Genomic DNA, 25,994 nt, shown 5'->3' with positions numbered 1-25,994 from the left:
GTCAAGGGCCACCATCCCTGCCTGTCAGGTCTCCATCCTAGGACCCGCGGGGGTCCCTGTCCTCTGCGCTCTGGTCTCGGCTCGTGCCCCTCCCTGGACCTCGGCCTGCACCCCGACGGCGGCACTCGTGCCCTCGGTCCTGGTCTAGACCGCAGCTCCTCCATATCCCCATGTCCGACGTCCGCTGTCTTTCCAGCTCTCCCCTTACTGCGCAGGATCCAGCAGCTTGTCTCTTGGTCGGGCCCTCCAGTCTGTGGGCCTCCCCTCCGCTGGCCTCATCGCCTGCGTGTCTTCATTTGCCTCCAGCTGAATCCCAGTCCTGAGCCTTCACAGCGGGCACCTCGCCTCCGCTGCCCCCTGCTCTGGTCCTGCCCTGAGTCTCCCCGGGCTCAATTCCTGGGGCCGCACCGCTGGAGGGGCTATGCGCCAGGCCCCGCCTCATGCTTTAAATCCATCATCCTCACCTGGTCCCTAGCCCTCTCACTCTCCCTCTTCTCTTTTATTTATTTATTTATTTATGATAGTCACACACACACACACACAGAGAGAGAGAAAGGCAGAGACACAGGCAGAGGGAGAAGCAGGCTCCATGCACCGGGAGCCCGACGTGGGATTCGATACCAGGTCTCCAGGATCGCGTCCTGGGCCAAAGGCAGGCGCCAAACCACTGCGCCACCCAGGGATCCCTCTCCCTCTTCTCAATACTTGTTTTATACCTTCTGGCCCCTCACATCTCCTGTATCTGCCCCGATCCTCACGCTTCCTTCAGCTCCTATTTTGGTGAGAAAATAGAAGCAGCCAGAGCACAGACGGGCCCTCCCCGCGACATCTAACCACCTTCCAGTACTTGCTGCCCTCGGCTGCCCTAGCAGCATCCTGGTACTACCTCCGGCTACCCGGCTACCCGCTCAGCTGGGCTCCATCTGGCTCCGCAGAGGAAGGCTGTTGTCACATCTGGGAGGCGGGCGGGGCTGCTGGGAGGGGCTGGGGAGGCCCCAAAGGGCCCTGCAGGGTAGAGAATAGCTCCCCGCACAGAATTCCCTAGGCCCCGACGGCAGTGGTGTCAAGGTTGAGAGACCGCTATCAACACCCTGTCCTGGGCGCCTGCGTGGCTAAGCAGCCAAACGTCAGCCTTCCGCTCAGGTCCTGATTCCAGGGTCCTGGGATGGAGTCCCGCGTTGGGCCCCCTGCCCTGCAGGGAGCCTGCCTCTCCCTCTGCCTGGGTCTCTGCCTCTCTCTCTCTCTCTCTGTTTCTCATGAATAAATAAATAAAATCTTTAAAAAAAAAACAACAACAAAACCTGTCCATGCTCCCGTCCAACAACTTCTATGGTCAATCCCATCCCTGCAGGTGTCCTTCAGGACACCTCTGAACAGTTTTCTCTCCTTTTCTGCAGAGTCACCATTTCCCTTTCTTTCCTAGATCTTCCTCTCAGCACATGGATACACCATCATCGTCCTCATCTTACAGATGTGGGCTCCTCGTGGCTTTCAGTGGCTTCCTGTTTTTCTGCTCCACTTTACTTTTAAAGTAAAGTAAAGCTTTACTTTAAAAGCTTTTTAAAGTAAAGTAAAGCTCCACTCCACTTTTAACAAGACATTTTAGACATTTTCAAACTGTCCTTTCCAATTCTCTGCCCCGGCTCCCTGCTAAGGCCGCTCTCCGCACCGTCCCCAGGGGCTTGACACAGCTGCCCCACGGCGCTCCCCGCGCACCCCACACAGCCAGTCCATGGCGTCTCACGCTCCCTCCTGAGACATTTTCTTTACCTGGCTCTAGACCATGCTCTCTGTTTCGCCTCTTACTTTACCGACCGCTCTTTCTTCGTCTGGTTTGCTGTTATCTCCTCATTTCCCCAAACTAGGGTTTGGTCCTTGGACCACTCCTCTATTTACACACATACCTTCAGTGATTTTATCCACTTTCATACATTAAAACCATTTCTAAATAATAAATAAATAAATAAATAAATAAATAAATAAATAAATAAATAAATAAAATAATAAATATAAAAACCATTTCAAGGTGGATGACTCCCAATTTTTTAGCTCTAACCTAGACTTCTGCTCTGAACATCTAGCTGTTGATGGGCATCTCAACCTGGGTGCCTAATAGACGTCTCAAACTTAACACACGCAAAACACCCTTGTTTCTCCCCTTCCTCCGGCGGTAGACCTCCCTATGTCAGTCAGTGAATGACAACCCCGTCCCAGTTGCTCGCATCAAAAGCGCCCTGGTGTCTCGGACACCTCTTCTCCTCTCCGCCAGGTCATCAAGTCGCACGGACCTTGTCTTCACGTATATCCCAGATCCCATTTCTTCTTTCTTGCAGTGCTGCCCCCCTGGACGTAGCCAGGAGCCTCCCCGGGGTTACGGCAGGAGCTGCTGTGTCCTCTCCTACGAGCCTCCACTCAGAGGCAGCTCCCAGCACAGTAGCCAAGGGAACCATGTTCCCGGAGAAGCCGGACGCTGTCACCCTGTTGCTCAAGACCCTCCCTGTCTTCCTATTCCGAGTGAAAGCAAGAGCGGGAGGCCTGGAGACCCTCCGTGACCCTCTCCGCCTGCCCCACTTACTGCTTCGATCTCACTGCCTGCCTCTCACCTTGTCGGCTCCGCTCCAGCAGCAGTGGCCTGTTTCTCCCCAATCGCTGACTGTGCACCGACCCCTCCAGGTCCTCACACTGGGTGCTCCTGCTTGCGAAGCTCGTCCGTCAGCTGGAGCTTGCTCGTCAGCCTCGTAATCTTTAAGTCTTTGTTCAACTTGTTTTCTTTTTTCGGGGAGGCTTTCCTGACAACCCTACTTAGAATTACACTCTTCCAGCACTTTCTAGCCCCCTTCCTGGTTTTATTTCTCTTCGTAGCACTTACCACTGTGTAATCCCGTAGTTCTGTGCTCATGGCTTGACTCCTTCCTTTAGAATACAAACTCCATGAGGCCAAGGGATTTTCATCATGTTCTATTCATTGCCGTATAACCTCCCTAAATTCTCCCGCTTAGAATAGGGTGGACACTCGGCATTTGCCAAATGAATAAATAAATTGATGCAGGGGTAAACCAAAGAGACAACCAAAGGCTATAAAGTAAGACTTGGGTCAAAAGATAAAAAGAATTGGGATTTTTTTTTAAAGATTAATGTATTTATTTATGATAGAGAAAGAGAGAGAGAGAGGCAGAGACACAGGAGGAGGGAGAAGCAGGCTCCATGCAGGGAGCACGATGCGGGACTCGATCCCCAAACTCCAGGATCGTGCCCTGGGCCAAAGGCAGGCACCAAACCTCTGAGCCACCCAGGGATCTCCTAAAAGAATTGGGATTATGTGCACTTGGGAAAAGAGGAGCTTTCTGGTGACTTACTAAGTAGAAAGTGCTGATTAACACTTTTTTTCAGTGACGAAGGATAGACCCATAAATAGGTTGAAGATTCACTAAGACCTGGATGTTTACAATCAGAAATTTTGGGATGAGGGATCCCTGGGTGGTGCAGCGGTTTGATGCCTGCCTTTGGCCCAGGGCGCGATCCTGGAGACCCGGGATCGAATCCCACGTTGGGCTCCCGGTGCATGGAGCCTGCTTCTCCCTCTGCCTAGGTCTCTGCCTCTCTCTCTCTCTCTCTCTGTATGACTATCATAAATAAATAAAAATTTAAAAAAAAGCATAGAGCTTTTAAAAAATCCCAGTTATTAAAAAAAAAAAGAAATTTTGGGATGGAAGATAGAGTGTTTGGGATTCAAATAGAAAGATGAATTCCTCTCCTTGAATATATTTGAGAGCAAGAATGAGCTCATTTAGGTCTGGGAAATTAGTTTTATAAATAGGAATCAAGCATGTTATCAGGTATTAGCCTCAGGCATTTGTAAGTTTTTTTTTTTAAAGATTTTACTTATTTATTCATGAGAGACACACACAGAGAAAGAGAGAGAGAGAGAGGCAGAGACGCAGGCAGAGGGAGAAGCAGGCTCCATGCAGGGAGCCTGACGCGGGACTCGATCCTGGGACCCCAGGATCATGCCCTGGGCCGAAGGCAGCCGCTCAACCACTGAGCCACCCGGGCTGCCCTATTTGTAAGTTTTTATTCATATTGTGGGATGGAATGGATCTTGGAGGGAGAACCTTCTTTAGCACCATAGACCCAGCTGGTACCTTAGTGGGACACTAACTTCTTTAGGCAGCTTTGGGCTCTTGGTGGAGGCTTCTCAAGATAGCCTCACAGTTTGTAAAACCAAAAGACTAAAATCATGGCTCCTTGGTTCCTAAATCGTGGCCCGTTCCCCTGTCAGTCTCTCCCGAGTGTCTTATTGGCGGCGCGGGGTCAGTGTGTCCTGCTGACGTGCATGAACGATGGTGGCAGGGGATTGAGGCCCCGGACAGCGTCCAGCAGCGTCTTGTCCAGGGCCCCGGGGCTGGCTGGCTGCAGGCCTGGAGGCGGGCTCCTGTTACAGAGGGCACTGTGGGGCAGGGAGCCTGCTCCTCGGCCTCGCCCAGGGCTAGCTCTGCCCCTGGGATCTCTGCTCTGTGGCTTGGGATTTCCCCAGACGCAGGAAGGTGGCATCCCGGGGCTATTGCCATAGGACTTGATGAAGGTACGTGCCGCTCGAACACATGGGTAGGGAGAATGAGCGGAGGACAGGTGGGCGCCGCGGTCATTCCTACTAGGACAATCTCCCCTCCTGCTGGCTCCTTCCCGCACCCTGCGTTTGACCCCCTGTGAGCCACCCCAGGCTGCCCAGTTCTGGACTTTTTTGGGGCGTCAGCCTCCCGCTGTGGGATGGCAAACAGGAGGCAGATGGGAGAGAGAGACCCTCCCCAAGCTTTGCCTTGTGTTGAGGCAGACTTTGAATTTTGCTACGGGAGCTTGGACTCTTCAACCCCAGGCAACCCCAGGCATCACCTCTCTAAAGTGCCATCTAGCTCCTGGCTGCTGACACGGAGCCCTCCGGTACTCCTCCGCCTCCAGAAACCTTGCTCGTAGGATGGCCCTAGACTCCCCCTACTTCTTCTCCTTTTTCCACCAAGGCTCTTGGTGAGATACCAACTACTGGGAAGACTTGAGGGGTTGAACCAAAGCAGGAAAAAGGGCAGAAGACAGAATGGCACTGAGACATCAGGGCCGGGGGCAGACCCCACGCTCCTGGCCCATGGAGAAGGGCGGTCAGAGGCAGAAATCAATGCGTCGCAGAAGCACTGCAGCCTGTCATATTTTCAACTAGCTTTCCTCGAAGTCGCGGACATATTAAATTCTCTCCTGTCTTTGAAGGTTTTACTCCACCCACGTGAATCCCCTTAAGTCACTACTGGTTTTTGAGCAATGGGCTGGGTAAGGTTTGCCTCTTCTCCTTTCACCACCTGTACGTCAGCCCTCAGAGGCAGAAGCCAGGGCTCCGGGGCATTTTCACATAAGGGCTGGAATGGGGCCCCGGCCACCTCAGCCGTTGAGTGTCTGCCTTCGGGTCGGTCGTGACCCAGGGGTCCCGGGATCGAGTCCCGTGTCGGGCTCCCCGCAGGGAGCCTGTGTCTCCCTCTGCCTGGGTCCCTGCCTCTCTCTGCGTCTCTCAGGAATAAATAAATAACAATAATAACAAAAGGCTGGAGCGGAGGGCTTTACCCGGTGGCGGGGACGCCCAGGTGAAGTGTGCGCACGCGATGGCTGTAGAGGGTCCTGGACACATAAGCGGCGTTGCTAGGGGGAGAGAAGGGGGCAGGTGACGACAGCATTCCCTGCCTGGGCACGGTTCTCACCGCGAGGTCCCCCAGGATCTGGTCCCCGTAGGTACCCCAGTAGCTGAGGAGGGGAGATGGAAAACATGCCAGAGACTGCCCTCTGGACACCCCACCATGGGACTGTATTTCCCCAGAAGCTGCTATATGTAAAAGAACAGAAAAAAACCCCAAAGAAGCAAGTGGTCTTGGGCTGCTGGTGGCCAAATGGGAGGATTGGGAAGATGACCTGGGCCGGGAGAGCCGTGTGTGTGTGTGTGTGTGTGTGTGTGTGTGTGTGTGTCTCTCTCTCACACACACACACATACACACACACACAGAGTGAGGGCAGGGGAGGAAGGACTCCTCCTTCTCCTCACTCCCCCCTCCCACCCTCTAAGTTCCCTTTCCCATCAGCCTCTCCCCACAGAGGAGTCTAGCCAAACGGGCGTCCTTTTCCTCTGGCCTCAAACAGCAAAGTGTCCCTTCCCCTGCCAGGGGGGTGACCTCCAGATGGTGAGTATCTGGAAGAGGAAATGGCATCCCTGCCGCTGGTCCCGCCTGGGGCTGTGTCCCTGGAAGAGCCGGTACATGGAGCAGTTCCAGCAAAGCTGTTCAGTGTCGGGCTGAGTCCCCGAGAACCCGCTGTGCCAGCGAGACACACGCACGGGCGCACATGGGCGTGCACACGGCAGCTGGGCCCTGCAGATCTGCGCACTGTCGCCGCCGTGCCCCCTCGGCTGCCTGGCCCTGCATGCGGCCTCGCCCCACGCCAGCCGGTGGGAAGCGCAGGAGGACGGGGTGGATGAGCCGCGCGACCCCCCACTCCGGACCGGCTCCACTAGGCGGCTGCGCCCCTGGCCCCGCAGGGCCCACACCAGGCGGCGGCCATCGGGACGTTCCCCGCTGATGCGATGCCTCCCCGGTTCCTAAGACAGCAGCCAACGTGGGGGGCGCGAGCGGAGCCACGAGCATGTGGGCAGCAGCGGGGCAGGAAGATCTCCGCAAGGCCGCCTTGTGACGGAGCAGGAGCGTCGCTGCAGTGACAGTGACAGGGATGCGGGTGGAGCCCCAGCTCCCGACCCAGGCGGGCAGGGAGGGGGCACTGGCTGCTGGGGTGGGGAGGTTCAGCGCGGCTCGCACCCAGGTCCTTAGGGAGCAGAGTGCCGTCCCGGCCCGTCGGCCTGTCAGGGCCACCTCTGCAGCCGGACCAATCCCTTTAGGGGCTGGGACCCATCCAAGCAGCCCCGCCTGTCCTGCTGGGGGGGGGGGGCGGGGGTCGCATCACTGCCCCTTCCCTGGTTCTTCCCCGGGAAGACATCCAGAACCGCAGCGGAAAACACCCTGATGCAGGGGCCCCGCCTCGAGGTGAGAAAGAGGAGTTATGGGGCAGAGGGAGCGCCGTCCCCTCCCGCCTCCGCCTCCGTGACCGTGCTCGCCGGCCCCGCAGGACTTTGGTCCTGGCGGCAGCGGAGATCACCCCACGCCACCCTGTCCGGTCCTCCCCGCAGAGCCCGTGGGGTGGTGAGACGGCTGCAGACCGTGGGTTTGGGCCTCGCTTTCGCCCTTTCTCACGCGGACCCCCCTCGGGACAGCGAGAAAGCCTCAGTCCGGGGGTGGTGGATCGCAGGCGGCCCGCAGCCCCGGCTCCTCCCCTCCGGCCCGAGGACCAGCCTGTGCACAGGACACCAGCGGGCGGCCAGGGCCTGGGACTGACCCCAAACCCTCCCTCCCCTCTTCTGGCCCCTGCACAGCCCAGGCTCCCCCCTCCTCCCCGGTCACTCACCCGGCCTGTCCCTCCTTGGCTTTGGAATTGGCCGCTCAGCAGGACGGCCCTACAGGTGAAAGGGGGGAGGAGGGCATCTGGGGACGAGGCTGGGGGATTGGGTGTCAGAGATTGGGCACTCGGAGCCCAGCCCCTGAGCCCGCCAGCACCTGCTATAATTAGTCGGGTGGGGCCGCTGACGCCGTGAGGGGCAAGTTCTCTCTGCCACCCAGTCCAAGCTGAGAAGGTTCCACTGCGAGTCAGGGGAGCGCCGGTGTCTCGGGAGGGTGGCGATCAGGTACGATGGTGTCAAGTCAGGCGGGACACGGGGGCCGGTGCTGGATCTGCACATGTGCTTCCTGCATGCTTTGCTGCCCTTGGTGAATCCCAGAGTTGGGCGTAGGGCCAGGCTGTCGGGGCCTGGGGACGGGTTGGGGGGAGAGCATGGGTGCCAGGGCCTGGGTGCTGGGGCCGGGGGTGGGGGCTGAGCCTGGGTGCCGGGGCCTGGGGATGGGGTGGGGGCTGAGCCTGGGTGCTGGGGCCTGGGGCCAGGGATGGTGGCTGAGCCTGGGTGCTTTGGCCTGGGGCCAGGGGTGTGGGGGCAGAGCCCAGGTGCTGGGGCCTGGGGGTGGGGTGGGGGCTGAGCCTGGGTGTCGGGGCCTGGGTGCCAGGGCCTGAGGACTGGGTGGGGGCTGAGTGTGGGTGCTGGGGTCTGGGTGCTGGGGCCTGGGGATGGGATGGGGAGTAGGGACTAGTGCTGGGGCCTGGGTGTTGGGGATGGGGGTGGGAGCAGAGCCTGGAGGCTGAGCCTGGGTGCTGGGGCCTGCGGATGGGGTGGGGGTGAGCCTGGGTGCTGAGGCCTGGATGCTGACCCTGGTGTGGGGGCCTGGGGACCGGCTGGGGGGAAGCACGGGGAGGGGCTGCAGTCAGCACTCCAGGGCCCCTTGGGGCCCAGCTCTGAGCCCCTCCTTTCTCCCCTCGAGGCCGCCAACAGCCGGGGACCATGAGCGCCCTGGAGCCCGCACTGCTGGCCTCCGCCCCGGGGGTCGGTGTTCCCGGCGGGGGGCAGCACCTGGGCCTCCCTGGGCTGGAGCAGAGACCCCCCTCCCGGCCTCCTTCCTCCGCGGAGGTCAGCAGGTGGCCCCCGGTTGTCCTGGCCCCCGGGAAGTTTCAGTGTCAGGAGGTGCAGGAGGAGGAGGAGCAGGAGCAGAAGGAGGAGGAGGAGCAGAAGGAGGAGCAGGAGGACGAGGAGGACGAGGAGGACGAGGAGGACGAGGAGGACGAGGAGGACGAGGAGGACGAGGAGGACGAGGAGGACGAGGAGGAGCAGGCGCTGCACAGCCAGGAGCACCCGGGCCTGTTCTTCGCGGCGGCGCGGCGGCTGCGGGCGCAGGGGCAGCTGCTGGACGAGCGCGTGCGCGTGGGTGGCCGCGCCTACGGGCTGCACCGCGTGGTGCTGGCGGCCGTGAGCGGCGTGTTCCGCGCGCGGCTGCGGGGCGGGGGCCCGGGGTCGCCGCTTGGCCTGGCCGTGGCCCCCGCCGCCTGGGAGGCAGTGTTGGCCTTCGCCTACGAGGGCCGCCTGGGCCCGGCCCCGGGGCGCGACGTGCTGGCGGCGGCCGAGGCCCTGCGCGCGCCTCGGGTCAGGGCGGCCGCCTGGCGCAGGTGCAGCTGCGAGGCGGGCGGCGCGGGGCCGGAGGCGGAGGGGCCCGGGACGGAGGCGCCCAGTGCGGAGGCCGAGCTGCGGGAGACGCTGCGGAGCATCGAGCTGCTGTACCGGGAGGGCGCCGGCTGCGACCTGGAGCTGCAGGCGGGCGGCTGCCGGCTGCGGGGTGAGCGAGGGCCGTGGGGGGGGGGGCGACCCCTTAGCCCGCTGGCTGCTGCAGGGGACACAGAGGGACCGGGACCCCGAGCAGGAGGTGAGGGCCCAACCCGGGGCCCAACCCAGGGCCTCCCCCGCCCCGGCCTCTCCTGTTGAGGACGCAGGGCAGCCCGAGGAATAGGGTGCAAAAACTCCGTGTGTCCTGACTCCAGGCGTGGTAGACACAAGGCCCGCAGCTAACCCACAGGCTCGCTTTGGCCTCCTACAATCCTGGGGCCACCAGGCCGCGGCACCTGAACTTAACTGCACGCATCACCGGGAGCGCTAAGGAGGGTGCACTCAGTGGCAGATTATGCAGGTGCTGCTGACATTCCCTGAGGTCGTGGGGTCCAGGCACTTTGTAGGCACATTGCCTCTTTTTGTGCTCCCTGCAAACTAGCGAGGCAGCTACCGTTATCCCAGGCACAGGGCAAGAGGGTTAAACTCAGAGATGTGACCCCGCGACCACCGGACACAAGCCAATGTTGGCTAGCTGGGTCTGCACCCGCCCAGGGGGCCATGCGCTCCCTCCCATGCCACCAAACCAAAGAGACACAGGATCCAACAAATGCCAGTTGGGATGCAGGCACATAAAAGTGTTAGATTAAAAGGTGTCGATTAGGAGATTCTCCAGTTCAGCTCTTAGACTTTACTCATGAAGAAATGAGACTCCAAGACACGTCCAGAGGCCCACAGCGACTGCCCGTTAGAATGATCGGAGTCCAAAGTACTTCTGGGACTCCCAGGGGAAAAAGCATCCTGCTTAGCTTGCACGGCTTTAACAAAAGGACCGTAGACTGGGCGGTTGGACACCACAAATGTAGTTTTTACAGCTCCAGAGCCTGGAAGTCGAAGATCAGGGTGCCCGTAGGGTCCTGGTTGGCAGAGGGCCACCTCCTCACTGTATCCTCACCTGGTGCAGGGAGAGGTTACCTCACTCTTGTCCCTCTTATATGGCAGTAATCCTATTCATGAGGGTTCCGCCCCCACAGCTAATTACCTCCCAAAGGTCCCACCTACAAATATCACCACCCTGGGGACTAGGGCTTCAACATACTGAAGTCGGTTGATTATTTAGGAACGGAAGTGGCTTACCTGCTTGGAAGAAGGCAGATTTTCTCAGGCAACATATATTTGAAAGCTGTCACTGATGCTCACTACTTGGAAAGCACCGAGGTGCTCCCTACCTGGTGCTCAAAAAGACAATGGAAAGCCACATCAACATCACCTGTCCCTGCGGGGAGGCCAACCTGCCACAGGTGGTCTGCGTGGCTGGAGCTCCTAAGCTTCCCTGGGAGTTCAGCTGTGCTCCCTGCCCAGAGGACTTCCAGCAGCATTACCCCACTACCTTTTTTTAAAAATTTAAATTATTATGAAGCACCTCCAACGCATGGCAAATTAAGAAAATACTACCGTAAACACTCAAACATCCTGCTTGCTCCCAGACTTAACAATTAACACTCTTATGATATTTGTTTCATCTCTTTATCACAGAGGTTTAAAGTAAGTCTGTGACATTTTGCTCATAAATACTTGGGTTTGTGTCTCTTTAAAAGAGGACATTGCCACAATACTCATGTCTCACAAGATGAACAATAATTCCTTAGTTTCACCTAGTCCAGGTTGAAATTTTCCCACTTGTCCAAAAAATCTTTCCATTTGCCTACAGCTGCTTCACTCAACCCAGGAGCCGATTGAGGACTCTCTGTGCTCACATACACATCTCTGAGGCTGCCTTTACTCTTGTACAATTCTGTGTGTCCTTTTTTTTTATGGCTTAAGTGAACAAACAAGATTAGTTATAGAATGCTCCATTTTCTAGATTTGTGTATGTTTTCTGTCATGGTTTTAACTTTTTCCTTTAGCTTCTCAATTTCTTTCATTTTTTTGTATATTTTTTTATTGGAGCTTGATTTGCCAACATATAGCATAAACCCAGTGCTCATCCCATCAAGTGCCCCCCTCAGTGCCTGTCACCCACTCACCCCCCACCTCCCTCCTCTTCCACTACCCCTTGTTCGTTTCCCAGAGTTAGGAGTCTCTCATGTTCTGTCTTTCTGATTTTTCCCACTTATTTTCTCTCCTTTCCCCTATAATCCCTTTCACTATTTCTTATATTTCCCAAATGAATGAGACCATATAATGTTTGTCCTTCTCCGACAGACTTATTTCACTCAGCATCATACCCTCCAGTTCCATCCACGTCGAAGCAAATGGTGGGTATTTGTCATTTCTAATGGCTGAGGAATATCCCACTGTACACATAGACCACAGCTTCTCTATCCATCATCTGTCGATGGACACCGAGGCTCCTCCCACAGTGTGGCTATTGTGGACGATGCTGCTGTAAACATCGGGGTGCAGGTGTCCCAGCATTTCACTGCATCTGTATCTTTGGGGAAAGCCCCAGCAGTGCAATTGCTGGGTCGTAGGGTTAGCTTCTCAATTTCTTATAAATTTGACTTTAGAGCTAAAGTGTCTTTTTTTTTTAAAGATTTTTAATTTTTTTTTGTTCATGAAAGGCACACACAAAGAGGCAGAGACGCAGGCAGAAGGAGAAGCAGGCTCCCGGTGGGGAGCCCGATGTGGGACTCGATTCCAGGACCCCAGGATCACACCCTGAGCCGAAGGCAGATGCTCAACCACTGAGCCCCCCGCAGATGTCTCTAGAGCTAAAGTTTCAATTAGATTCAGGTTAAATATTTTGGTAAGAGTAGTCCATACTTGATGCCAAACATCTCAAATTGAGTTACGTTAGGAAGCACGTGAGTTTAGTTATAGCATTTGCCAATAGGGTAGTTTCAGCGTCACGAGGGCCATGCAGACAGGAAGGGAACTGATACCCAAGTATACCCTGCATTCTGACGTTGGTGACAGGAGGCAGTGAAGATCCACTCAGAGTGTCACCGTATGGGCTAGAAAATAAATCCCTTCCTTTCTCTAGGACTCAGTTTCCTTCTCTTAAAACGGGCAATTGAACCGGATGGTTTCAAAGGTTTCTAGTTTAAAATGTCGTGATTCCGTGAACTGTACTGAGATGAGGAGGGGGTGTGAGCAGAACCCTGCACACGGGACATCTGAAGCAGGAGATGGCAGTGGGTGAGATGAGGTCACAGGCATTCCTGAGCGTGGCACCATTTTCTAAGAAAAATTGGACCAACAGGGTAGCGGATGCCAGTGGCTCTTACGATGGTAAAGTAAAGCGCTTTCTTTAGTGCAGGATAGAAACCCGAGCCAGTTGCACATTGCTCTTTGCAGTTGGGTCCATCCCCCCCCTAATGAATCGCATGTCTGTAACCTGCATTGTCACAGGCCCGGTGGCGGTACCCTGTGCTCACCAGCGCTTGCCTGGGGCTCTGCGGGGCCTCCCGGGGTGGGAGCAGAGCCCGGGCCGGCCACCCTGGCTTCTCCTCCCCGCGGTGCCCCTTCCCCTGGACTTCTCCAACCTGCGGTGCACCGGGCGGGTGGGGGGGGGCGGGTCCGCCCCTGCAGTGCCCCCCTTCCCCCTGCGGTGCCCCTCCCCCTCCTTTCTCCCCCTGCAGTGTCGCTTCCCCCTCTTCCCCCTGCGGCGCCCCTCCCCCTCCCCTCTCCCCCCTGCGGTGCCCCTCCCCCTCCCCTCTCCCCCCTGCGGTGCCCCTCCCCCTCCTCTCTCTCCCGCAGTGCCCCTCCCTGTCCTCTCCCCCCCGCGGTGCCCCTCCTCCCCTCTCCCCCCCGCAGTGCCCCTCCTCTCCCCCGCTGCGGGTCCCCGGGTGGGGTGCGGGGTGCGGTCCGCCCGGCCCCCGCAGCCCCGCTCACCGCGCCCTCCCCCCGCAGTGCACCGTGCGGCCCTGGCGTGCGGCAGCGAGTTCTTCGGCGCGATGCTGCTGAGCGGCATGCGGGAGTCCCGGGGCGCCGCGGTGCGGCTGCGCAGCATGTCGGCACGGGACCTGCAGCTGCTCGTGTCCTTCGCCTACTCGGGCGCCGTGCGGGCGCGGTGGCGGCGGCTGCTGGGGGCGGCGCGGGCCGCGGCGCGGTACCAGAGCGCGGCGTGCCTGGCGCTGTGCGAGCGCGCCCTGGGCCGCGGCCTGAGCCCCGCGCGCTGCCTGGCCCTGCTGCCCGCCGCGGAGGCCGCGGGGCTGGAGGCGCTCGGCCGCCGGGCGCGGCACTACCTGCTGGGCCACCTGCCGGCCGCCGCCCGCAGCCCCGCCTTCGCGTCGCTGCCGCTCGCGCTGCTGGCCGAGCTCCTGCGCAACGACGCGCTGCACCTGCTGGAGGAGCTGGAGGCCTTCGCTGCGGCGCGGCGCTGGCTGGCGGCCCACCCCGAGGCGGCCGAGGTCGAGGCGCGGGCCCTGCTGCGCGGCGTGCGCTTCGGCCGCATGTCCACGCGCGAGCTGCGGCGGGTGCGCGCGGCCGGGCTGCCCTCCCCGCTGCCGCCCGACCTGCTGGCGCGCCTGCTGGAGGAGGCGGCGGCGGCCCCCGCTCGCGGCCGGCGGAGGGAGCCCGACGGCGCGCTCGTGCTGCCGGGCGGGGACGGGCTGTCGGCGGACCTGGCGGCGGGGCGGCCGGCGCGCGGCGTGTGCTGGGCGCGGGCCTTCTGCTGCGGCACCGGCCGGGTGCGCACCGTGGAGTGGGGCCGCCTGCCCGCGCTGCCCGGGGCGCGCTTCCGCCACGGGGCCGCCAGCCCGCAGGGCCGCGTGCTCTACGTGTGCGGCGGCCAGGACTTCTACGGCCCCGCCAACACGCTGGCGTCCACGCTCAGGTACGGCCTGGGCGCGGGGGTGGTGGCGGGGATGCTCTCGGCCACCTGTCCCGTGCTCTGATTCCCTGCAGGTGGGACTCCGGGGAGGGCGGAGGGGGGACGCGGCCCGGCCACCTTTCCTCCCCCCTCCCCCTCCCCCTCCCCCCCCCCCCCCCCCCCCGCCACCTTTCCTGTGCCCTGATCCCCTGCAGGTGGGACCCCGGGGTGGGGGGGGGCGGAGGGAGGCGGGGCCTGGCTGTCCTCCGGAGCTCTGCTCCCTGCAGGTAGGACGCAGGGGAGGGGCGGAGGGAGGGATGCAGCCCTGCCACCTGTCCGGTGCCCTGCTCCCTGCAGGTGGGACCCCGGCCGAGGCTGCTGGGAGGAGATGGCGCCTCTGGCCCAGGCCCGGAGCCTGTTCCCGCTGGTGGCGCTGGGTGGGCTGCTGTATGCGCTCGGCGGCAGGAGCGGGGACGTGGCTCTCAGCTCCGTGGAGGCCTACGACCCCGGGCGCGATGCGTGGAGGTGAGGGGGCTGCCCCTGCCGGTGGGGTCGGGGGGAGGCCGAGAGCTGCCGGAGGCCTGGGCCTGAGCCTCTCTCTCCCCCAGGCCCGCGCCCGCCCTGCCAGCACCGTGCTTTGCCCACGCGGCCGCTGAGTCCGAGGGCCGCCTGTACCTGAGCGGGGGCTGCGACGGGGCAGGCGGGTACCTGGCCTCCCTGCTGCTCTACGACCCCAAACAGGAGAAGCCGGGGCCACCGCTGAGCCCCATGGGCGAAGCCCGGGCTGGCCACGTCATGGCTGCTCTGCAGGGCCGGTTGTATGTGGCCGGCGGCCTCGGGGACACAGGGGATCTGCTGAGCTTGGAGGCCTATGACCCGCGGACTGACAGCTGGGCTCGCCTGGCCCCTCTGCCTTCCCCGCACGTGGGGGCCGCAGGGGCCGCGCTGCAGGGGGAGCTGCTGGTGCTGGGGGGCTACAGCCACCGGACCTACGCACTGTCGCACCTGGTCCACGCCTACTGCCCCGGCCTGGACCGCTGGCTCTGCCTGGGAACCCTGCCGAGGCCCCGGGCCGAGATGCCCGCCTGCGTCCTGGAGCTGCCCGCCGTGCAGCACGCCGACTTGCTCCCCTCCCAGCAGCAGAGCAAACCTGCAGGGTGAGCGGGCAGCAGTGGTGGGTGGCGGGGAGGAAGGGAGCAGAAACAGAGAAGCACGAAGATTGTGGGGGGACGAGGACAAGCTGTGTCGTGAGAGCACAGGGTCGTATGATCTGCTTTTGCGCATATGATCTCCGCTGAGCAAGAGGTGGCCCAGGATTCCTGGAAAAGGCTGTTGCCGACGGGGAGGCAGCTGGATGCCAGGATGCGGAGAGGAGGCCCGGAGCGGCCCTACCAGGTGTCGGGACCCTGACACGGCTGGTGGGCAAGTGCATCGGGTTCAGAGACAGGAAGCTCTGGGTGTCGGCGTGCAGGGGCCACAAGGGGACCGTCCCAACAACCGCGCCTCTGACCCAAGGACCAAGATGAAAAATGTGGGAAGGCCAAGGAGTTTGAGTTTGAGGACACGAGGACCAGACATTTCATGCTCTTCGCTTTTTCAGGACCTGCCCTCCAATCAATCCATGGGACACCCAAGCCCCCTTGGCGATTGTCCTTCTCGGGTGACTCGCAGGCCCACGCCAGTGCCTCCTCAGCCCCCACACCGCAGGCTGCTCCGAAGAGCCTCTGGCTTTCTTTTCTTTTCTTTTCTTTTCTTTTCTTTTCTTTTCTTTTCTTTTCTTTTCTTTTCTTTTCTTTTCTTTTCTATTTACTCATGGGAGACCTGGGCAGAGGGAGAGGCAGGCTCCCCGTGGGGGACCCCGGGGTCACGCCCTGAGCCCAAGGCAGGTGCTCCCCACTGAGCCCCCCAGGCGCCCCCTTTTGGTCTTCGATCTGAGGCACAAGTCCTTGTCCGGGGCGCTGCCAGGGCCAGGAGGAGGGGTGCTGTGCGTGGGGATGATGATGAGGCGCGGGCGGGGCAGAGAGGTGCCCGCAGTGGGACTGTGGTAGCTGAGGTTGGGGGGTGTGGAAGGAGCCAGAAGCCTGACGGGCCTCTCCTTCCTCTGGGCGGGGGGGGGGGGGGGGGGGGGCGTTTGGGGATCGGGAGCAGCGACCCGAGGGCCTAGTTGAGAGGAGGAGGCCGAGAGAGAAAGCGAGAGAGAAAGGGAGAGGCCAAGAGGACTCTGGAGGGGCTTCCCGCTTCCTTTCCCTTTCCTCTAGAGTTTTTAAGATCCATTTCCCTTTTTTTTTGGGCCAGGCAAAGTTCAGTCAGATGCTTTCTTTCTCCTTTCCTCCACCCTGCTCTTCCTTCCTTTTCTTTTTCTTTTTTCTTTTCTCTTCTCCTTTCTCTGTCACGGTGATCGGTCACCTCCCAGGTGCCAGGCACTAAGTGAGGCAGGAAGGACACCGACCGGGGAGGCTTGAGCAGCGGGTGGGCTTGCGGTGGCCTTGGAGTGGGGACACCCAGCTGGTCCTCCCTGTACCTCGCTCCTCGCTCGTAGAGCTGTGGCAGCCCAGATGATGGAGGAGGGACCCCTGCCAGGCCTCTGCTAGGGAGGTCGTCGCTGATGGCTGTAGTTTGAGTTGGATTTTGAAGACTCCTTGGAAAGTCACAAGTCAGAGAAGAGAAGCAAGTGAGACATGCAGTGCCCTGTGTCTCTAGCAGAAGGGAGGTCAAGTGTTCCAGAGGGTTCTTCAGGGCCTTCTGCTGTTGTTGCCGGCCCACCCTCGTCTCTGGAGCTTTTCTGAAGATGGCAGCTTTCACCTAGTTGTGTCTTCTCTCGATTCACAATTCCCCTCGGTCCTTCCTGCCAGACCCCTGAGCAAGCAGCCGAGGGCAGAGAAGGGTCAGTTATGTGTATAGGTCACTTTTCTATTATCACGGTTTATTAGGGTTCTCATGCTCCTGACGGTGAGATAGAGGAGCCTCTCTTGGACCTTTCTTCATCCTGGCCTGAGGTGCTTGGCAGGCTTTGGTTTCTGTCTTCTTTTCTTTTTTTGAGATTTCATTAGTAAGTTCTTTTTTACCCATCTCTCTGTTTTGGAGCCTAGATGAGCACGAGGAGGGATAAGTGGGATATACGTGAGGAAAGGAAAGACAGAGTGAAGAAGCCAGAGAAGGAAATTGAGGGTCCCGAGAACCTATGAGGCTTGGGTCTTCAGGATAAACTTCTGTGAATGTGCTCTTTGTGGTTTGTAGGCCAAGACCAGCCTAAATAAAGGTTTCATCGTTGTTGAATGATTCTTGCCTGAGTTTCTCTATTTTAAAAAGCACGTGCAAGTGCCTGTAGTTCGGTCCTATCTCCACCACCCTGCTGACCACCCCCCCCATCGTCACTAGGACGAACTTCTCACCAAGTAACCCGAGCCCCGCCCCCCCTTTCGTCACTAGGACAGACTTCTCACCAAGTAACCCGAGGCCATCCTCATTCTCCATCTTTCTGCAGGATTGACTGGCTTGGCTTGAAAACTGGGCCCTTACCCTAAATATTTCTCCCCTGGCTCCGGAGAGGACACTCTTCTGAGCCTTCTCTTATTTCTCCAAAGAGGTGGCAGACGGGATGCCCGGCTGGCTCAGTCAGAGGAGCATGTGACTCTTGGTCTCAGGGTTGTGAGTTCAAGCTCCATGCTGGGTGTAGAGAATACTTAAATAAATAAGTACATAAAGAACTTTAAAAAACTATTTTAAAAAACCCAGAGAGGCGGCCGAAAGCTGAATCCTATTGTCCAAACAGACATGGCTCCATCCCAGGTGGAGCTGAGAGCCAAGGGTCCAAAAGTACATGGCTACATGTACATGTACATGTACAGCCCTATGGCTGGTTACAGAAGTCTCCAGATTTTATTATTTATTTTGGTCTTTTTTTTTTTTTAATGTAGACTCCACATTCAGCATGGAGCCCTATGCAGGCTGTGAACCCATGCCCCTCAGCTCAAGAGTTGGACATCCAACCAGCTGAGCCACCAGGCCCTCCTCACTATTCAGTTTTTGAATCGCAGATGGAGTGAGAAGAGAGAAGGAGGCCTTGGATTTGTAGGAGGACACTAGTCAGTGGTCTACCCTTTGGTGAGGAAGACCTGATCTAGGCCCGGTAACAGGCTGGGGCTCGAGCCAAGTGGTGTGTGATTGATTCGGTGTAATATTGCGACTCCAGAAGGGAAGCAGGGTGAGAGTCAGCAATTGGGATGGAAAACACTCACACAGAGTGCGTAATCATGGCAATCCAGGGATCAGGCCACGGGTTGGTGAGTGGGTGGAGGCCCAGGATTCTTACCTTGGGCCCCTCAGATAATGAGCCAAGGTGTTTTACATATTCCGCTGCTAGCTGCCTCCACACTCTTCCCTCAACCTCCTTTGTGGGTGAGGGCGGAATTTCTGCTATTGCTTCCATCATTTCCATCGTTTCAAGACTGACTCAGGAACTGGGTCAGGGAATGTCTAGTATCAGTAAATGCATTGGACTACCTGGGTCCTTTGTCTTCTGCACCTCATTCTAGATTGTTCATATTCTTCTTTTACCTTGCGTTATGTTCTTCTTCTTTCTTTTTATTTTTTATTTTTATTTATTTATTTATTTGTTTGTTTATTTATTGCTTTTTTTGCTTTATGTTCTTCTTGAGAAAGCTCTCCTCTCTTCCATCTAAAGTCATAATAACTTCATGTGGGTTCTAGTTTTTTTTTTTTTTTTTTTCTAGCCTCCCTCATGTCTCCTTGGATGTACCATCATCATGACTTCAGACTCTACAGGCTTTTTTGACACTATCATTTTCCCTTTTTCCTAGACACAAAGCACTGAAATCATTTGAGTTTGTTCTCCCCTTATCTTTCTTCTTCACTTGAAGAAATATGGGTAGATGTGTGCAGTTTTCCACTCTTCTGGCATTGTCGCTCCTTCAGCCCAGACTCTGTGTGGGCAAATAAGGATACTTGGTTTTGTATCTACTAGGATTTTCATGTCACTTTCACCTTCCTTTTTTTTTTTTTTCTTTTCCATTTTAAACCTTCTCTGTTATCAACTTTGCAGGTGTCCAGGGCAAAATACATGGAATGTGAAAACACTGGGACAAGAAATGGGTTAGATTTCTATTTCTGTAGTTCAGAATCACAAGATGAGTCAAGTGAAGAAGAATCTTGGAATGAAGAGATTTTAGAGATCATGTCATTCAAACACTCTTTTTTTTTTTTTTAAGATTTTATTTATTTATTCATGAGAGAGAGAGAGGCAGAGACACAGGCAGAGGGAGAAGCAGGCTCCACGCAGGGAGCCCGACGTGTGACTCGGTCCGGGTCCCCAGGATCAGGCCCCGGGCCGAAGGCCACGCCAAATGGGTGAGCCCCCCCGGGGCTGCCCAAACACTTTTTTATAAAGTGCAGGAAGCCAAGGCATGTGGCACAGCCTGGATAATGAAGAGGAAAACTTTTTATGAGAGCAGTTTCCAGGTGACATATCCGTACACAAGGACCAAGAGGTTGGCTTGGACGAGCATCAGAGTATAGGTCTATAGGCAGTAAAGTCCTAACTACTTGTCTTTTTCTGGCCTCCCTCGTGTCTCCTCGGGCATAAATAGCATTGGAGGCCTGAGGCATTCCCAAAGGGTCTGTAAGCTATGGCACAGACTGGTTGGGAGTTTCAGGGAAGCTCAGGGGCTCTTCCTTCCAGTAGGTTGTTTCATTTGGTAGGTCGCCTTGAGCCAGGGGTTGTTAGAGTACAATACGCCAGGTGAAGCTTTTCCAATAGGGGACCTTGACGGGCCCCTTTACCTTATCAGCATCATCTGGTCTTGCTGCAGACTCAAGGACCAGTCTCTTACCTTATTCAGGGTCTATGAGACTATTTACCTTATTTTCTTCTGCAGTCTAGGTCCCTCGGCTCATTAACAGCAGAGCAGAGTTTAGCCACAGATCTGCTGGACTCCAGCGTGCACATTTAGGTACCGTTCTAAGCATCTCCATCCCCATCTTAGATTAACACGGTGGCCAAGGACTCCATCCTCCTGGGGCTGTCCTAATTTCCATGTTTTGTTTCATTATTCCTACCAGCCATTAGAAGAGTCCCCAAGTCCACTATTTTGACATCCAAAGTTTACTTTGAAATGCCCCGTACACCCAGAAGAAACACTCCAGTCCTATGTGAGACCAGGTGTCCTGATCATGTTTTCAGTATGACTACTTTTTTGACATAGTCTGAACTCTTTATTTATTTGTTTATTTTTAAAATTTTATTTATTTACTCATGAGAGACACACAGAGAGAGAGAGGCAGAGGGAGAAGCAGGCTCCATGCGGGGAGCCCGATGCACGACTCGATCCCGGGACCCCAGGATCGGGCCCTAAGCCGAAGGCAGGCGCTCAACCGCTGAGCCCCCCGGGGGGTCTCAAGCCCGAACTCCTTAGACAGGTCCCATCTTCAATACTTATGGATGCTGACATACTCTTATTTATTTATTTATTTATTTATTTATTTATTTTTTTGACATACTCTTTTAATGTGTTTATGAAAAAGGCCTCCAGGGCAACAGTTCATTGTAACAGCGGCCTTCTGTAGGCAGTAATGCTAAAGACGTGGCCACGGGAGCAGGTACTACTGTGGCCAGGGTGGGGACTGGGAGTCAAGGGACTTGTGGTCTAGTTCTAGCTCCTTCTCTGACGGTTCTTTTAACCTGGGCAAGTCGTATGAACCTTTTGGGCTGTCAAGTGAGAAATTAGTGACGAGTTAGGAAAATGATAAGAGCTGCTTTTCTCCAACTGCTAAAATGCGGCTGGCGAGCTGCAGGCAGGATGGTCCAGGCCCTGTTTAGAGCCTCCAGGATCACTGAGCCATAGCACAGACTCCTCTTCCCAGGCCCTCACGAGAAGCACTGCTATGGGATGCATGCTAAGGGCTAGAGTCCCTGGCCACAGTACCTCCTGTAGTGAACCTGGGGAAGTCTTTGTCAGGGCTGAGTGTCTAAGAACGTGGCCACCCCAAACGACCCCCGACCACTTGTGGTTTGTTAAACCCATATTTGCTAAGATGCAGGAAGCAGGTGTTGAAGTTACCTGTCCACTGAGTTTTAGCCGGCAGAGATTATTTAGCACTAATACTCTTTAACAAATGACCCCAAATGTTATGAAAGTTGATAATATATTTTTATGCAAAAGGTGGAAGAACACACGGGAACAATATATTGAATCTGTTCATTGACTTCCATCAAGACTTCTTCCCGATACCTCTCTGTAGGCTGAGAAGTAGGGCCACTCCCCAACTATGACGACCAGACAGGTACCAGGGCACAAGGGTGGGAAGGAGTGCTGACTCGGGAAGACACCAGTGTCTCCCTGTATTTGGTGACCATAACCCTGGGGCTGTACAGCAATCAGGGAAACATGACTTCACAGCGTACATCCCAGAGGTTGGCTTCGATGTTGATTAATTTGATATCAATGAATGAATATTTGTTGGGTGAATGATGAGAGAGTGTAATCAATCCCATAGATATGAGGCTTCTTGTCTAGGCAGAGAAGCTAGCCACGTGGATTGGCATCTATTTCAGCTAATCTACCTCCCAGGATGAGCAAGTCCACTACAAGGAACTATTGCACAAGTCAATGTGTTAGGAAGTGATTTAAAAGATTTTTTTATTTTATTTTTTTTTTATTTATTTATTTATTTATTTATTTATTTATTTATGTATTTATTTATGATAGTCACACAGAGAGAGAGAGAGAGAGGCAGAGACACAGGCAGAGGGAGAAGCAGGCTCCATGCACCAGGAACCTGACGTGGGATTCGATCCCGGGTCTCCAGGATCGCGCGCCCTGGGCCAAAGGCAGGCGCCAAACCGCTGCGCCACCCAGGGATCCCTAAAAGATTTTTTTTAAAAAAGATTTTATTCATTTATTCATGAAAGACACAGAGAGAGAGAGGCAGAGGGAGAAGCAGGCTCCATGCAGGGAGCCCAATGTGGGACTCGATCCTGAGTCTCTAGGATCACACCCTGAGCTGGAGGCAGACACTCAACCACTGAGCCACCCAGGGATTCCCATGATTTACCAGGTTTTTTTTGTTTTTGTTTTTTGTTTTTGTTTTTGTTTTTTTTTGATTTACCAGGTTTAAGGAGGGTGAGTTGACTACAATGTAATCCGATATAAACTACTCTTAAATGTTGCAGGCTTAGTTTTCCAATGCTCTGATGATGCAAAGTATTCAAAACTTAGTGACTTAAAACAATAACTATTCTACTATATTTCTCATGATTTTATGTGTCATTAGTTTCACTTAAATTCAGGCAGGGTTTAGCTAGATGAATTTTCTGCTCTATGTTCACTGATGAAGTTACTCGGTTGTATCCAGCTGGTCAGGGCACCTATCGGGAGTCCCCAAGACAGCTGGGTTCACGTGTTTGGCATCCTGGCAGGGGCGGGGCGGGAGGGGGGTTGGCTGGAAAACTAAGCTCAGCTGAGATTGTTCACTGAAGCACATGCATGTGGCCCCTCTTCCGTGGGGTAGTCGAAGGGTAGCTGAATTTACCTGGCAGCCTCCAGAGGGAGTATTCCAAGAGTCCTGGGTGGAAGGTGTGAAGTTCCTTTGACCTAGCCCCAGAAGTCCCAGAACGATACCCTGCAACGTATATTGGTCAAGCAAGTCACCAGGTCATCCCAGGTTCAATAAGGGAAAAATCAGACTCCATTTCTCAGTGGCAGGAGGAGAAAAAAGTTTGTGGTCTACTTTAATCTGTTATACCTGGTAAGGGAGACTGGGCAGAGGAGGAGGGCTTACAGTGGGGAACATCCTTGAAGGAAGGTGAGCAGAGGCAGCAGCAAATATCAACAGGCCAGAGGCCAAATGCACACTTGTTTTGAGTCAGAGGCGTCAGAAGGGCCAATGGCCTGAAGTTCTTGTAGCCCCCTGATGGGCTTCTGTGGCTCCCAAGTGGCCCAGAAGGCCTCCGTTGGGATGTCAGGTGCTACTGGGTAAGTGCTGGTCTACGTACTGCAATTCGTACGATGTTTTGAATTTGGCAGTAGTTACATTGAACGGAAACACGAGCTATAAACCCAAAGGTAATTATTCACAAAGGAGAACAAATCCATTGAAACCAGTGGCCTTTACACTCCCAAGGCTCTCACTCCCCTCAGCTCCGTATCAGAGGAGGCTTGCCCTTCCCGGTTCAAAGTCCTGTCCCTTCAGGAAGTTATCAAAGTCCCTTCCCCACATAACCCTGTGGTTTGTTTCCTAGTGGAATATAGCATTTCTCATAATCCACGTATTATTTTTGCAACTTTCCGCATGTGTCTGTCCCCTTCATGAGATCATAAATGCGTGTTGAGAAGAATGCAGGTTTTATATGTTTTACAAGCTGTCATTTGCATTTGGTAGATGCTTAGCGGATTTAACCATTTTTCATTGCAGTGTAGCTGACATATAATATTATAGTGAACAGGTGTTTGTCAAGTCAAAATGGGGGAGGACAAGAAGTGTGCAAGAAGACGGACAAGAAGAGATGAACAGCTGTCATAGGTGCTGGGCCCTTTCTAAAGGCGCTTCTAAGGCTGAGAGGCTGGCACTCCTTCACCCCGGGAGAGATCCGTCACTTAGATGCTGCAGCTCAATGCCATTGACCGGCAGATGGGGATGTAAGCTGAGAAGAAGAAACTGAGTGGTCTCTAAGACCAGGAAATGAGAAAAATAAGATCACCAATTCCCCGGCCTGGCCACCAGGGAAATGAAGACTCCAGGACCCATTCCACCTGTCAAGATTAGAGCTTCTCAGAGTTTAATGTGAGAGGGAATAATCTGGGAATCTTGTTAAATTAGTTTGTGATTCATAGGTCCGCGGTGGAGGCTGAGAGTCAAGGTTAGAGTCAAGGTGATTCTATACTGAGCTGCGGGCATCTGAGTCCTGTATTGGCTTCTTGAATGTTGTGCCCAAGTATCTACATATATAAACACGTAGTGTTTTATTTTTATTTTTATTTTTTTAAATTTTATTTATGATAGTCACAGAGAGAGAGGCAGAGACACAGGCAGAGGGAGAAGCAGGCTTCATGCACCGGGAGCCCGACGTGGGATTCGATCCCGGGTCTCCAGGATCACACCCTGGGCCAAAGGCAGGCGCCAAACCGCTGTGCCACCCAGGGATCCCCACGTAGTGTTTTATAATAAATCATCTTCTTTCTATTTTTTATATCTCATAGACATTTTATAAGTTTTTAAATTGTGTGTGTAGGTAAAAAAAATAAATATAAATGTATAAATAAATAGAATATAAATAAATGCATTATTTATATATTATAGTTCAGGGTTATAAAGGGGCTGAAAATATTCATTATAAGAAGGGGGTGTTGGGACTGTTAAGGCAGGTAAGCAAGGAAACTACCGAAGACACTGGAATCTGGCTCAATAATTTGAGAAGATAGGATGCTCCTGCCAGTCTGGAAAACAGTATGGAGGTTCCTCCAAAAGTTGAAAATAGAGCTCCCCTATGACCCAGCAATTACCCAAAAGATACAAATGTAGTGATCTCAAGGGGCACCTGCACCCCAATGTTTGTAACAGCAATGTCCACAGAAGCCAAACTGTGGAAAGAGCCCAGATATCCACTGAGAGAAGAATGGATAAAGAAGAAGATAAAGAATGGGCTGCTATTCAGCTATCAAAAACAAACAAACAAAAAAGAAATCTTGCCATTTGGAATGACGTGGATGGAACTAGAGGGTATTACGCTGAGCAAAACAGGTCGATCAGAGAAAGACAGGATCTCTCACGTGTGGAATTTTAGTAACAAAACAGAGGAGCCTAGAGGAAGGGAGGGAAAAATAAAAACAAGATGACATCAGAGAGGGAGACAAACCATGAGACCCTTAATCCTAGGACCTGCCTGAGGGATGTGGAGGGAAGTGGGTGAGGGATGGGGTCACCGGGGAGGCCGGAGCACTGGGGGGTGTGCAAGGCTCAAGAATCACTGACCTCTGCCTCTGAAACTAAGAATATATTATATGTTAATTAACTGAATTAAATAATAATAATAATAAAAAAAGTCGGAGCTGAAGCTCCTGTGCTTACCTGGGAAGGAAGGGGGCCTCTCTAAGGTGCGGGGTATTTTCCAGAAGACAGAGACGCGGATTTCGCCCGCTGCTCTCCGTTTTGCTCTGCTCTCTATGAAAGGGCCCCAGCATCCCTGTCCCGGGGTCGCCCGTGTCCTTCTGGAGCCTGGTCCCACCTCCTGGGACACGTTCTGCTCAGCCTTTCGGGACGTCCCGACGGACACACTCGCTCCCGGACCCACCTGCGTCTGCCCAGCGCCCTCGGCCTTCATTACGCCGGGTCTACACCTGCTCCCTCCCCTGCGGCTCCCAGGGTCACCGAGTCCCTTCTGACCAGTTAGGAGCCCGACGAGCTGGGACGCCTCGGGGTCGGGGGCGGAGAGCTTGCCGCAGGGGGGAGGCGGGACGGCACTCGGGTCCCCTCCGCGACCTCCCCTCCCGTCCTCCCGGCTCCCCTCCCCGCTCCTCATCCACCCCGCTCCCCTCCCCGCTCCTCGTCCTCCCCGCCCCTCCTCCTCCCCGCTCCTCCTCCTCGTCCCCTCCGCGACCTCCCCTCTCCGTCCTCCCGGCTCCCCTCCCCGCTCCTCATCCACCCCGCTCCTCCTCCCCGCTCCTCCTCCTCCCGCTCCTCATCCTCCCCTCTTCTCCTCCTCCTCCCGCTCCTCGTCCTCCCCTCTTCTCCTCCTCCCCGCTCCTCCTCCTCCCGCTCCTCATCCTCCCCTCTTCTCCTCCTCCCCGCTCCTCCTCCTCCCGCTCCTCGTCCTCCCCGCTTCTCCTCCTCCCCGCTCCTCCTCCTCCCCGCTCCCGGTCCTCCCCTCTTCTCCTCCTCCCCGCTCCTCCTCCTCCCGCTCCTCGTCCTCCCCTCTTCTCCTCCTCCCGCTCCTCGTCCTCCCCTCTT

At 55.7% G+C, this 25,994-nt stretch overlaps 2 protein-coding genes across 2 annotated transcripts in view; both read left to right on the top strand.

Annotated features, from left to right (window-relative positions):
• The first annotated feature begins 8,369 nt into the window (after positions 1–8,369).
• On the top strand, positions 8,370–17,312 carry KLHL33 (kelch like family member 33). The gene is made up of 4 exons (XM_072724287.1): positions 8,370–9,290; positions 13,133–14,057; positions 14,391–14,558; positions 14,642–17,312. The coding sequence occupies exons 1-4, from the start codon at positions 8,465–8,467 to the stop codon at positions 15,192–15,194; spliced, it is 2,472 nt and encodes an 823-aa protein (XP_072580388.1). The 5' UTR covers positions 8,370–8,464; the 3' UTR covers positions 15,195–17,312.
• Positions 15,072–25,994, top strand: part of TEP1 (telomerase associated protein 1) — a 44,632-nt gene continuing 33,709 nt past the window's right edge. Inside the window, exon 1 of the mRNA XM_025992077.2 lies at positions 15,072–15,190. The gene's annotated coding sequence lies outside the window, so the exon portion shown is untranslated. The remainder of the gene's footprint in view (positions 15,191–25,994) is intronic.

Source organism: Vulpes vulpes, chromosome 10, assembly GCF_048418805.1.
Source record: "Vulpes vulpes isolate BD-2025 chromosome 10, VulVul3, whole genome shotgun sequence".
Taxonomy (NCBI): domain Eukaryota; kingdom Metazoa; phylum Chordata; class Mammalia; order Carnivora; family Canidae; genus Vulpes; species Vulpes vulpes.
The sequence above is the reverse complement of the archived record's forward strand: the minus strand, read 5'-3'. Positions and strand labels throughout refer to the sequence as shown.